At 63.8% G+C, this 13,356-nt stretch overlaps 2 protein-coding genes across 4 annotated transcripts; one reads left to right on the top strand and one right to left on the bottom strand.

Annotated features, from left to right (window-relative positions):
- Positions 1–150: 150 nt before the first annotated feature.
- Positions 151–7,197, bottom strand: CD164L2 (CD164 molecule like 2). Of its 3 annotated transcripts, none has more exons than XM_048326934.1 (6): positions 6,817–7,197; positions 3,424–3,528; positions 3,021–3,098; positions 2,773–2,838; positions 1,947–2,112; positions 151–566 (listed from the first exon to the last, which is right to left on the bottom strand). In XM_048326934.1, exons 1-6 carry the CDS (start codon positions 6,914–6,916, stop codon positions 560–562), a joined length of 522 nt encoding a protein of 173 aa, XP_048182891.1. In that variant the 5' UTR covers positions 6,917–7,197; the 3' UTR covers positions 151–559. The 3 variants fall into 3 exon arrangements, with proteins under 3 accessions (XP_048182891.1, XP_048182890.1, XP_048182892.1); XM_048326933.1 differs by having other exon boundaries at positions 151–1,540; XM_048326935.1 differs by lacking the exon at positions 6,817–7,197 and adding an exon at positions 5,041–5,214 and having other exon boundaries at positions 151–1,540.
- A 9-nt stretch (positions 7,198–7,206) lies between these two features.
- GPR3 (G protein-coupled receptor 3) lies at positions 7,207–9,080 on the top strand. Its single transcript, XM_048326931.1, has one exon. The coding sequence runs from the start codon at positions 7,207–7,209 to the stop codon at positions 8,191–8,193; it is 987 nt and encodes a 328-aa protein (XP_048182888.1). The 3' UTR covers positions 8,194–9,080.
- The last annotated feature ends 4,276 nt before the right edge of the window (positions 9,081–13,356 follow it).

Raw genomic sequence — 13,356 nt, forward strand, 5'->3', positions numbered from 1 at the left:
GTCACTGGGGCCACCCACCAGTATCACCCTGTGGGCAGGAACAGCCAAATCCCCGAAGGTTTTTTTGCAACCGAAATCTCCCAGGACAGCACCCACTGCTGGGGCTCCGGAGTGACAGGAGATGGGTGACAATGACACGGACACCAGGAATTACAGGAAAATCCTTTATTGGTTTCTGTCCCCCCCGTTCCAGCTCGGGCTCTGCCCGGTGTGGGGCTGAGGCCAGCAAAGGGCCCCCCCACTGCCACCCATGGCCACAGGTCCCCATGGCATCTGGCAAGCACAGGGTGGGGGGCCCAAGGTGGAATTCGGGGCTGGATGGGCCCCCCCTGCATCCCCTGGGAGCAGCCGGAGGTGCAAACCCCGGAGCATCCCCAGCCCCACGCTGGGGACAGGGACGGGGTCGGGCCTGGGGGCCATGTCCCAGCTTTGCATAGTCGGGTGTGGGGGGCCTGCGCGGGGGGACAGTCCGGCCGCGGGCAGGGGGACACCAGCAGTGGCCTCTTCACCTGGGGAGGGCGGGGACAGCGTCCCCCCCCAGCCTGGAGGCGCGGAGCCCTCAGATCCTGGTGCATGGGACAGAAAGGAGATGTGGCAGGAAAGGTCCTGGGGGCTTCACCCTGTGGGTCCCAGCCCCTCGCAGCCCCCAGGGAGGGGGGTGCAGGTGGTGTCCCAGTGCCCACCCACACCATGGGGAGGGGTTGGACTGCACTGGACTCCACCTGCAGCAGGGGGGGATCCCATACACCTCCCCAGCCACAGGAACCCCCCGGACACAACACAGACACCACCACCAGAGTTTAATGGGGGCAGCCCGAGCTACAAGCGTCACCCCACAGCACACGACACGCAGCCCCCTCCCCAAAACAGCACACAGAAAGAGGGTGGGGGAGAGGGAAGCCCCCAGCCCCCCCCCAGAGCACACAGAGGCACAGCAAAAGCACACAGCAGGGCCCTGGCTCCGCTCCTCGGCGGGCACGGGGGACTGGGGGGGTGTCAGGGCAGGGCTGGGTGCTCTGGCCAAAATGCTGGAGGGAAAAGCACCCAAGAATCCACGAGGGGAGGAGGGCACCCCCCAGCCCCACGAGCCTCAAGGCTGTGGGGAGGCGATGGGGCAGGGGGTGCCGAGAGTGGGAAGGGGGCTGCTGGGTGCGAGCTGGGGTCAAACTGTGGCCAGGCTGGGAGCCCCGCAGTTCCCGTGCTGTTGAGGATGCTCAGGGTGAGGGGGCTGCACCCCGCTGTGGTGAGGCTGGGGGCACTGGGGACCCCTCGCCCAGGTGGCAGAAGGGGCTGTGTGGGGCTGCAGCCCTGAGGGGCTCCGTGCCGGAAAGGGGGCGGGGGGGACCCCTTCCCTTCCATCCCTAACAGGAAACCCACAGGAAACGGCAAAACCAGCTGGGAAACACCCGTCATGCAAACCAGGAGGGAGGGCCCTCCTCCCCTCTGCCCGGGGGGTGCGAAGGAAGGGTGAAGCTCTGGGGCTGCGGGTGGACACCCCCTCCCCCTGCCGCCGGCACCCAGAACCTACTGGTTGTCCTCTCTGGCAGCGTGGAAGGAAAGAGAGATGGGGCACGGCCCCCCACGTTAGACACAGCTAGCCCAGGGACACGGGGACAGCATGGAGCACCCTTGGCTCAGCTCTGAGGGACAGATTTGGGGCCCTCCCGCTCCCCACGGGCTCAGAGCCAGGACCCAGCCAGACACTGACAGACAGGGGAGGTGGCAGGACAGCCAGGCACCGGTGAGGGGACAGGGAGGAGGACGTGGACCCCTCCACCTCCCAAATCGTCCCCTGCAGGGTGAGGGCGGACCGGCACAAAGAGCCACGGGACACAACACAGCGGAGACAGGACACACCCCAGGGTGACCCCAGTCTTGACTTTAGGGTGGGCTTGGCCCGGGTCCCCCCCTCCATCCCGGTTCCGGTGGGAGCATGGGGCCCTTACAGCGTTTGGTAGGTGCTGTCCTTCGACTTGATGAACTTGATGACGAAGAAGGCGACGGCCTGGACGCACAGCACCAGCACGATGCCCCCGATGAAACTTGCCGTGTCGAAGCCGGGCGGGCGGAAGTCAGGGCTGCCTGTCAGCGGGGCACTGGTGGTGGTGGTCCCTGGTGGCCAGGGAAACAGGAGGTTTGGGGAGTTATGGGTGTGTTGGCATCCCTGGGTACAGATGCGTCCACCAATAAGAGGGGATTTGGGGTCCGTGCGGATCCCAGTGGCTGCACAGGGAGGACTGGTAGCTCCCAGCTTGGGCTGGGATGTTCCCACAAATATGTGGATGCTGGGATGGGCTCAGCCCCTTCCCATGCCAGAGCAGCTGGAGCTGCAGGAAAGGAGCCAGTGGCAAACAGATCCCAGTGGGATCAATAATTCAGCAGGCTCCAGGCTCTGGTTACCCGCTGTAATGAGCCCAGCGCTCTCCAGTTCCCGCTCCTGGAAGAGGCTCCTTCTCCACTCCCAGCCAGGCTGGAGGTGGCAATTCCCAGCAACGATGGAATCAGGGCTTGTTCCTGGAGGGCTGCTGAGTGTTGTGAGTCCCCTAGCCCTACCTGGGCATTGCCCAGGCCAGAGAGAGGTGACAGGGACAGAGAGCTGTGACCCAGGGCAGGGGGCACATCCATTGATCCAGCCCTGAGGGCAGCTCTGCTCATCCCTCCCAAAGGGATGTGAAATATGGAGGGAAGTGCCTTGTTGGGACATGTCCCCGATCCCGGGGGCATCCAGGACCCCCATCCCACCGCCTCCCACCCCTCCCCAGACCCACTCACTTGTGGAGTGTGTCACTGGCTCCTTGCTGTGGGACCGTGGAGGCTCTTCCGTGTGGGACTTCAGTGCTGGAGAAGGCAGGGACAGAGGCAAGGGGGTAAAAGGGGCAACAGGGGACATTGCCGCACACCCCTGCACCCCAGGTCCCTGTCCTGGTGGTGGGATTTCATCCCCATGGCCCTGGTACCTGCACCAGCACCTCTGTCCCGAAGGTCAGAGGGTCTGCGGGGGTTTGGGGGTCCGGGGTTACCTCGGCACAGGGCGCTGGTGTTGTAGAGTGCACAGGTCTCCCGCACCGCTGACCCTCTCTGCACGCAGCTCCCTGTTCCTGTGGGAAGAGGGGGCACCGTTTCCCCAAGGATCCCAAACCAGCATAGCCAGTGGTGTTCGGGCCCAGGCATCCCTGGGTACCTGAGGGTTTGGGATGAGGAGGCTTCGTTGAGGGGTGGGCATCCACCTGAGGGTCTGTGGGTGGGGGCCCAGGGAGGGGCTTTGTGAACAGCTGAGATGGACCCTGGCCATGAAAGCAGCTGGGACCAGCCATCCAAGGGTGCTGAGTGCCGACACCATCCCAGCGTGGCCCGGTCCAGTGACAGGGGCTGGGGAGGGCTGATGGGAGCCCCCTCTCTGTGCTCACCCAGCTGAGCACTCACCTGGCTCCTCGGGGGTCCTGCAGCCCACCCAGATGCAGTCGGTGCCGTTGTGGGGATGGCTGCTGGCTGTACACATCTCGCAGGACCTCAGCTCGCCACAGCCTCCTGCCAAGGCCAGGGAAAAGGGGTGAGGGCAGGGCCAGCACCCATCCCTCCGGCAGTGGGGGAGGGCTGGACCCCCAGCTCCACTCTGATAGTGCAGCAGGAGGGATGAAGGCACATCCCATAGCCCCAAACCCCACACCCCCGTCCCGATATGGGGTTTGTAGCATCGCCAGCCCTCCAGAGATCTTTTGGTGGAGATCTCATTGGAAATGAGATGAGGCGGCAGCACCAGCCTGGTCAGGGTTACCCGAGCAGTGTCGCCCCTCTGCCCCCCGGGCACCCCGCGGGACCCCCGTTGCCGCCGGCCCGGGGAGGCGGTGAGTCACGCGGGTGTTTGCGGAGCTGCTCTTCCCCCACACACGCTCATCATTAATTTACAGCGCTGGCTGTCGGCGAGGGAGGCTGCGACGGGCTGCGGCCGGGCCCTGCCTGCACCTCGCTGCGTCCCACGCCCGCGTTTGCACCGTCCCGGGAAAGAGCCGGGAGCCATTCCCCACCCTGGATGTGTTTCCAGGCTCCCAGGGGCGAACCTTCCCCCCAGGGCTCGCAGGAGGGTGTTGGGCATTTCCCCGGGTTGGCTCCCCAGGGGACGGAACAAGCACAAGGCATCCCTGCCGGCAGCGCTTCCCACCACAGCACCTCCCTTTGGAGCGAGCAGTTGTAGCCCCCCAGCTTTTAGGGTTCCCTAAAAACCGTGCGCGGCTGATAGAAAAGCCCCTTTCCTTCTTTCCCAGGAAAAGCCAAGGGGGCAACCGGTGGCGCAAGGCAGGAAGCAGAGATGCTGCGGGCCCATTGCCATGGCTACGGAGGGAGGAGGTGGGCACGCCGCTGGGTCCCCCCTTCCAGCATTTGGAGACCTGCCGGGAGCCAATGGGAAAGTAGGACTTTGTTCGCAAGGGTTTAGGCAGGTTTATAATTTATTTTTATCGTGGCAGGCGCAGGAACAGACGTTTGAGCCCAACGTTGTCAACTCCCGCTCCTGCCGTCAGGTGTAGGGAAGGAGAGGGAATAAAGGGGGGCAGCGGGGCCGGCTGAGGGCAGCCCCATTCCCAGGGGTGCTCTGGGAACACGCGTGGGTCCCGCTGGGATAAGTCAGGGTGGAAATGTCTCCCGGCAGCAGCAGGGGGATGGGAGAGGGGGAGCAGAAGGAAGCCTGGGGTTTGCATAATTAATGCCCGGAGTTGCAGCACCTCAGGAAGGAGGTGACGGCTCCGTTCCCCTCTCCCCACCACGGCCCACGAGACCCCCACACTTTTTGGGGAGGAGCTTGGACCCTACACGCCGCTTATCCCGCTGCAGCCCAGCGCATCCCCCTGGCCCTTGGGGGTCCCAGCCCCACGGAGCACGGCTGGGAGCAGGAGCAGGGGTTCCTCTCCTCCAAACCAAGGCCGGGAGACGGAGTCCCGTGGGGGCGAGGGGAACCCCTGGAAAAAACCAATCCCCCCCGAAAAAAGTTCAGCTGCCCCAAAGCTGCAAAGCCCCGAGTTCCTCCCCGCCCCCCCCCGGCCGTACCTGCGCGGGTGGGAGCGGGTCCCTGCGCGCAGAGCAGCGCGCACAGGAGCGCGCAGCGCAGCGCCCTGGGACCCGGCGGGGCCATGGCCCGGCCCGGCTCGGCTCGGCCAGGCTCGGCACGGTCCCAGCGAGAGGTGTGTCCACGGATCTCCCGGGAGAGCGGAGCGGAGCAGATGCGCGCCCGCGGGAGGCGGCCCCGGCGGCGGCGGGGGCGGCCCCGCCTTATCCCGCCCCGCCCGGCCCCGCCCCGGCAGGCCCGGCCCGGGGGTGTGGGGGTCTCTCACGAGGTGCATCACCCCCATCGCCCCCCATCGCGCACACACCCCCCCACCGGCCGTGGGAAACCCGGGGCTGCACGGACTGTACACACGGTACCCCCTGCGCACACCTGTATGCCTGCACACACCTGTGCACAGCTGCACACACTTGCACACGCTGTACACACCCCGCACACCTGCACACCTGCGCACCCTGTACACCCCGTACACACCTGCCCGCACCGTGTGACCGCACCCGCCTGTGCACAGCACACCCCGCGCACCCTTCGAACTCTGCACACCCCGCACACCCTGCACTGCCCGCTCTCCCCGCCCCAGCCCCGTGCCCGGGACACTTCGACCCCTCCCGGGGCTGCGGCGGGTCCGTCCCCCCGGGGCTGGGGCCAGTCAGGCTGGGCCGAACCGAACCGAGCCGAGCCAGGCCGAGGCCCCGGTCCCTGCCCGGGCTCCGAGGGGGCGGCCGCAGCCGTGCCCGGGACCACCGGGGCCTCCCGATTCCCGCGGGGGTCCCGGCAGACCCCCTCTCTCCTCGGCGGGAACAGATCGCCGGGGAAACGCGCTGGGCTTCGAGGAACCGGCGCGGGGAAGAGTCTCGAGGAGCGCAGGCTTCTCCTTCCTCCTCTCCTCCTCCTCTCGGGGGGAGGGCTCCCCGCCAGCCCTTCCCGCAGCTCCCCTGGCCCGGCTTTCCCGCTTCTCCTGGCCATGAATTATTCAGCCCCGCGTGGGAAAGCCGGGCCGCGGGGACCCACCGGGAGAGGGAAGGGGGCTGCGCACCCCGGCTGTGCGGGGCCAGGAGAGAACCCCCTCGACCACCCCACACCCCCCCCAAACCCCGGGCCGCCCCCTCCACAGCGGAGCCCCCAAACCTCCGCATTGCGGGCAGAGGGGGCGAGTCAATACAGGCTTCCCTCCCTTGCAGCACGGCGGTGACCCGGGCTCGTGGGGGGGGTCCCACGGGTGCCGTGGGAGTTTCGGGGGGGGGCGTGCAGCGGGCGTGGGCCGGGGCGTGGGGGGGCTGTTTTTATGAATGAGCTGCGATTACTATGCGGCGCGCGCGCTCCCGCGCTGCCCGCCCGGGCGCTGATTGGCTCCGGCGCGCCATTGACGTCACAGCGGGGCGAGCGGGGCTGGGGGGGCCGTGAGTCACCCCCGAGCCCCCCGGGCCCCCCCGGCCCCGCTCGGTCACTATAACTCGGCGGCGCCCATGGCAGCGGGGCCCCAGCCGGGCAGCCCAGCGCAGCCCGGGCCCAGCATCCCGGCAGGTGAGTGCCCGGCACCGGGGGGGCACCGGCGGAGGGGGGACCCCGCTCCGGCAGAGCGCCGCGCTATGGGGAGAGTGGCGAGGGGCGGCCGTGCCCCCCAAAGCCCGTCCAAGGGCTTTGCTGCCCGCCCGGGGAGGGGTAGACCCCCACGGTAAGAAGGGATGCCATGGTGCGGATGGGAGTGTGTCCGTTCCCGCTGGAGTGCTGATCGGGGGGGGCAGGGTCACCCCCTTTACCTGCTGCCTGGGATCCCCTCAGTTTGGCCCCGAAGTCCTCGCGGGGGAGGGTGTTTTCCCCTGGCAGTCCTGCTCTCCTGGATTTATCCATCAAAATCATGCAGTGCCCAACCCCCAGCAGCTAAGGCAGGCAGGCGCAGGGGTGTTAAGTGTGTGTGTGTGTGTGTTCCCTCCCCTTTATTCACCTATTTGTTTTAAAACTGAACCATCTCATCCAGAAAAATCCCCTTAGAGTAAACAGCGAGCACCCCCTCAATACACACTGCTCTGCCCACCCTCCTGAAGACAACTTTTGGAGGGAGGCAGTGCTGTCCCATCTGGGTGGCACAGGGGCAGCTCGTGGACAGCGGGCACTGAGGGGGCTGCTCTTGCAGGTCATCCTCCGCCATCATGATGGAGAAAGAGCCCCCCAACTCCAGCGAAGGCCAGCAAGGCTGGTTCTCAGCCAGGAATGGCAGTGGCAGCTCCTTGGATCTGGAGTCTGTGGTGCAGCCCCTCGCCTTGAACCCGTGGGACGTTGTCCTCTCCATCTCGGGGACCATCATCTCCTGCGAGAACGCCGTTGTGGTGGTGGTCATCTTCTACACCCCGACTTTCCGTGCCCCAATGTTCCTCCTGATCGGCAGCTTGGCCACAGCCGACCTCCTGGCGGGTCTGGGGTTGATCCTGCACTTTGCCTTTGTGTACTTCATCCCATCAGAAGCGGTCAGCCTGCTCACCGTGGGGCTCCTGGTCACCTCCTTCACGGCCAGCGTCAGCAGCCTGCTTACCATCACCATTGACCGCTACCTGTCCCTCTACAATGCCCTGACCTACTACTCAGAGAGGACGGTCACCAGGACTTACATCATGTTGATCCTCACCTGGGGAGCCTCCATCTGCTACGGGCTGCTGCCCGTCATGGGCTGGAACTGCCTGAAGGAGCCCTCCGCCTGCAGCATCGTCAGACCGCTGACCAAGAACCACCTCGTCATCCTCTCCGTCTCCTTCTTCGCGGTGTTTGCGGTGATGCTCCAGCTGTACGTGCAGATCTGTAGGATCGTGTGCCGGCACGCCCACCAGATCGCCGTCCAGAGGCACCTCCTGGCCAGCGCCCACTACGTCACCACCCGCAAGGGCATCGCCACCCTGGCCGTCATCCTGGGCACCTTCGCATCCTGCTGGCTGCCCTTTGCCGTGTACGGGCTGCTGGGGGACTACAGCTACCCGGCCCTCTACACCTACGTCACCCTGCTCCCCGCCACCTACAACTCCATGCTCAACCCCGTCATCTACGCCTTCAGGAACCAGGAGATCCAGAAAGTGCTGTGGGCCGTGTGCTGCGGGTGCTTCTCCTCCACGCTGCCTTTCCGCTCCCGCTCCCCCAGTGACGTCTGATGTGCCCCCCCCCCTCCCCTCATCTTTCACTTACCGATTGCAGTCGGGGGATTTGCTTTGATTCCCCCTTCTCATTCCCAGAGGCACATTGCAGGAGCTCTTGGAATCAAGCAGCTCTTCCCAGCCTCATCCTTTTTGGGCACAACCCCTTCTTTTCCTCTATTTTTCCACTTTTTGAATAGAGAGAAAGATGTATTTTTTATCCATAATATAATCTATATTTATGCGTGAGAGAGGGGGGTGATCCTCATATTTTCTTTAAAACTGTTTACGATGCTTTATTTTTTTAAGGGTGGGGCAGCACCAGGAACGTTTGTCCTCCTCTTGCTTTTTTTACAACCTTGTTATTTACATCAGATAGTCAAAATATATTTTATACATTTGGGGAAGGGGAGGAGAGACTTGTTACCACAGGAGAAGGGACTCACCTCCCCTCCCCCTTCTCCCAGCCGTCCATCCATTTATTTATTTATTGTTTTTAAAATTATTATTTAATTTGATTTCTGTGCCTCCCTCCCACCACCCAGCACTGGGCCCTGCTGCCCTCTAGTGCTCGCTGCCTTCAGGAGGGAGGGCTGCCGGAGGCTCTGCACCCCCAAACCCACAAGTTTTGGGGTCCTCAGTGTGCTGCCACCCCCCCTCACGGCACCCAGGGCTCCCCCCACCAAAGCCTTTCTTTGCACTGGGATTGGATTTGCATGTTTCTGGGCTGGGGAGATGGATGTGAAAGGCCCCTTGTGAAGGGGACCCTGGGGATGGGGATCCCCTGGGCTGGGGATCCCTCAGGACAGGGACCCCTCCGGATGGGGACCTCTCGGTGGGTCAGGGTGGGGGGGCTGCTTCTTGTTTACAACTCTGGTAGGGGAATAAATTAATTTGTGGTACGAGGTGCGGCTGTCTGATGCTGGGGAGGGGGTGGGATGTTGTTTCCCGAGGGGGCAGAGAAGGCTGCGGTTCCCGAGTCCCATCAGGGCCGTCCCCCTGCTCCGTTTCCCTGCTCCCGGATAAGAGATGCCGAGTGACAGTGCTTCCCCCACCCATCACATCCTGTTAGCGGGAGCTGGCCCGGGGGGAGCAGCACCGAGGCCCCTGACCATCCTCATCCTCACAGCCCCAGCAGGCACAGGGGCTGCCTCCAGCTCTCCTGGTGACATCTGACACGTTCCCCCACCCAGGGATGGCGAGGACTCATTCCCACGGTGGGCGTCCATCCGAGGGGTTGCGACCTGGGCCCTCCATCCAGCAGGAATGGTATCTCTGCCCCATCTCTGCCCCCAAGCCCCTCTCGTGTTGGAGGGGGCACAGGGGGGCCGTGCCCAGCACCCCCACACTGAGATTCCCATGCTGCGAAAGTCGCCGCTCACACAGGATCTGGGACACCCATCCCTGCTGCCCCAGCTGCCTGCTGGTCGCACGGAAGGCGGGCTTAATGATGGCAGAGCTAATTAGGGCAGCTCAGACCCTCCGGTAGCAGCCTCTGCGCCCCCAGAGCCCCCCGTGCCCCTGCCCGCCCCGGTCAGGGAGCAGCAGGTTTCTCACAGGCATTTGTGCATCCGCAGACGCGCCGGGATGTGGCAGAGCCCGGGGCTGAGGAGCCGCCGGGGGCCGGCTCGGTGCAGGGGGATGTGCGCGGCCCCCGGGGCTCCGCTTCACCTTGGGCTCGGGGACCTGGTGGCAGCCCCGGGGGCTGGGGCTGTTTATTGCAGAGGAAATGAAGATTTCCCCCGGCTGAGCGCTGGCAAGGGGCTGCGTTAGCAAGTGATGAGAGGAGATGGGGCTGGGGGGGCTGAAGGACCCACAGATTGTCTCCTGCTCTCCCAGGGCTGAGCTCGGCGCCGGGGATGGGGACTTTCGGGCTCCCCTTGTCCCTGCTGAGGTTAAGCCAGAGGTTGGAGGTGTTCATTGCACCCCAGGGCTCAGCCGAGCACCCTCAGCCAGGAGATCATTCCCGAGCCTACGTCCCCCAGCAGTGAAAAATCCCGTAATTCCCAGCTCTGCTGTATTCAGGGGCAGTTTTTACCTGGTGATTCTTATGTCAACATCACATGGCAGCTGAAACAGCTTTTCTCTCCCTCGTGCCTCCCCTGCTGATGTCTTCAGAGGGAGCTTCACGGTGTGCAAGCCCCTCCAGTTCCTCCCACTCCCTGGGGTCCCTGTCACTTCCCCTGGGGACAGAGTGACACACCAGGGTGTGCAGGGCACAAAGGCAGCACCGTTCAGGTTTGCTGGAACCCCTCCTCAGGCTCCCACCCACCACGGCCGGCGGTGGGGGGTGGGCACAGGGCTGCAGCCCCCCCTTCCCAGCTCCTGGCAGGGCTGTGCCGGAGCTTCCGATTGATCGGGGCATGCAGAGGGCTCAGGAGCTGCGGCGACCCACAGTGACAGCGTGGCATCAAAAGCCATCACAACTCAGGCCAAGGCATTTCCCCAAGACCAGCAACTTGGGAGCTGTGGGAACTGAGCCCTCACTGAATCCTTGTCCCCACCACCCCAAGAATGTCACCCTCACAGCCCCGTCCCCTGCTGCCACCACAGTGGCCGCTGCCCAGCGTGTGGCTGCTCCGTGTGCCCCCTTCCCGGGTGGGAAATGCGCCCTTTGGCTCCTACCTGTGTCCAGTTCCCTGCTGCCAGGATGGATGAGGGAAGCTTATGGGCTGGAGGAAGCCACGACCCTGATCCTGCCAGGGCTAGTTGCTCTCCCAGCACTCCAGCGAGTCCAGAGACATTCCCGGCTGCTCCAGGCCTTTGGGGGATGATGGAGCAGGAGGCACCAGGCGGGGAGATACAGCAGCCTGCTCCCTTTTTTGGTGGAGAAAGATGCAAAAAGTGAAGCTATAAAAAAGAGTCAAATCCATCCAAGAAGGTGCCAGAGTGCTGAGCAGCCACCCCCACGCCAGGGATGTGCAGGAGAGGCTCACGGGGACCAACAGCCCAACTTTGGGGTTAAAATATGAGCTAAGAGACGTGGGCACGGCCTCACCCCAGCTGTGCTCGCACATCTGGCAGGGCCAGCCCTTCCCAGGCTCTCAGCAGATGCCGCAAGCACAGGCAGCTCTTGCCTCCAAGCCCTGCCCGCGCTCCAGTGCAGGCAGGGGGGGCGGGTTGGGTTTGCTCCCCTTCTCCAGTGTGGGCAGCCCTGGTCCTGCTGGCAGCAGCGGGGCCCAGATATGGCTCCAAGCACTTGCCCTTGGCCACCATGCAGGTGAGAGAGCTGGCAGCACGCACAGCAGAGCCAGGGCTGGTCCCAAACCACCCGCTCTGGAGCCCCTGCTACAGCCCTGGTGCCAAAACCACCAGGGTTTTGCCAGATGGGAGGAGGGAAGGAGGTTGCTTCTACCCAAACCCTCCCCCTGGCACCCTGAAGCCCAAGTGCCCTGCCTGGGGCACAGCCAAGAGCTGCCCTTCCCCACACCCCATCCCAGGGATGGGTCTCTGCTCTCAGTGCCTTACTGGAGTGCCCATGATGGGACCGTGAGTCCTGACATAGCCCCTGCACCACCCTGGGGCCGCCGGGCCATGGGGAGGGCTGGCAGCTCCAGTTATGGGCCTGGGTTACATTTAAATGAGAAACCTCAGCCCTGGCTTGGGGGATTTTGTTTCCTTGGAAGCAGGAGCAGGCAGGAAATGAAGAAAACACGGCCCTGCTGTAAGTGTTTTACCAAATGCCGGAGGCAGCAGGAGGCATTTCCCAGCACAGCTCGGCCTCGAGCACCATCCTCGGCCACCACCACAGCCATGGCTCTGCAGGCATCGGATGGTGCTTCCCAGGGAGGGAAGTCTGTCCGAGAGGGCTGTGCTTGGTGGGAAACAGCGAAGTGCAGGGAGAGGGGGTCAGCAGCTGCTCATTTTATCCCTGTTGCCACACGTGATGCAGGAGGCGGCTTCCTGCCATGAGCCCACGGCTGTGCAGGGACCCGGGGCCAGCAGGACCCTCTGCTCTCCACAGGAAGCTCCCAGAGGACCAGGCTTCCATGCTGGCTCGGGGCTGGCGCTTTGTCTAACTGGATGGGGAGAGTAATTCGGCCCTGGCCACATCCCCAGCTCCTGCCTTAAGCCCTGGCCATGCTGGCGCTGGCCTTTGCAGAGCGGCTGAGCCCGGCGCAGAGCTGCTGCCCTGCCAGACTGCAGAAACTTGAGCTCCAAATAACATAATTCCTCTGGCACCCCGTGGTTATTTGTGAGCTGCTGTGAGCAGATGGAAGAGTTACAGATAAAGCCATCCGCAGCACGGGAGCCGATTGCCTTCCCCACACAACCGCGTAGGCAACAGCAAAGGCAGGGAGGAGGAGAGAAAAAAACCCACCAGGCAGCAAGAGAGCGAGAGAGAGGAGTCAGCCATTTCTGAGGGGCTGAGCTGCCATCTCAGCACACACCTACGTGCAAGGAACAGGGACTCTCTGCTGGCACTGGGCCTTTCCCAGGATGCTGGAAGAGGGTAGTGCTCTCCCACCACCCATGGCTGCTTGGCCAGGGACAGCAGCGCGAGTCGGGGGTGACATTGGCACGGCGGAGCGCTGCCACACACTGGGAGAGCAGGCTGTTAACGCTGATCCGAGCTGGCAGCGCCTGCACTTGCTGCGGTCCCAGAGGGGGAATTAAGGGAGAGAAGCTGACGTCAGTGGTGGAAAGGACACACAGCCCACTCGTCCAAGGCAGCCGGCAGCATCTTCTGGGTGTTGCTAACACCACCTTGAAGGAGAAAATTAAATAGGTCTTTGGAGATGGGGTCTCCCGTGAAGCCGCAGCCCGGCCAGCTGTGATCCTGTGCCGAGTCATGTGGAAGAGACAGACGGGCACGGAGAGAGATCAAAGGCCGGGGCCAAGGTCGGTGTGCCAAGGATACGGAGCTGTGGAGACACTGCCCCAGCTGTGGCAGGAAAGCGCTGCTCATGGATGGGGCTGGGGCTCACACAATCAATCACTGCTGGGCTTCTCCTCCCTGCACCGAGCTTAACCTCAGCCTCCGGGAGCTCCCCGGCTCTGTGGAGGGTGGAGGCATAGGGCCCTGAGGGTCACCCAGGAAGGCAGATCTGAGACTAAGATCTCCCTATTGTTTAGGGGGTTAAACCAGCACAAAACTCACCAATACCTCCCAGACTCTGAAGATGTCTTCCAAGGGCTGTCACTCCAAAAGGACAAGGCTACGTGTTGTCCTGAACCCCA

Source organism: Corvus hawaiiensis, chromosome 23 (genome assembly GCF_020740725.1).
Source record: "Corvus hawaiiensis isolate bCorHaw1 chromosome 23, bCorHaw1.pri.cur, whole genome shotgun sequence".
Classification (NCBI taxonomy): domain Eukaryota; kingdom Metazoa; phylum Chordata; class Aves; order Passeriformes; family Corvidae; genus Corvus; species Corvus hawaiiensis.

Bases quoted from the DNA above. Each gene is read 5' to 3' on its own strand.
- CD164L2 (XM_048326933.1), bottom strand. From the start codon at position 6,916: ATGATTTTGATGGATAAATCCAGGAGAGCAGGACTGCCAGGGGAAAAC. The intron at 3,529-6,816 runs GTAAAGGGGGTG...TGGCCTTGGCAG, and splicing joins GAGGGGATCCCAGGCAGCAG to GAGGCTGTGGCGAGCTGAGG. The intron at 2,839-3,020 runs GTAACCCCGGAC...TGCCTTCTCCAG, and splicing joins CACCAGCGCCCTGTGCCGAG to CACTGAAGTCCCACACGGAA.
- GPR3 (XM_048326931.1), top strand. From the start codon at position 7,207: ATGATGGAGAAAGAGCCCCCCAACTCCAGCGAAGGCCAGCAAGGCTGG.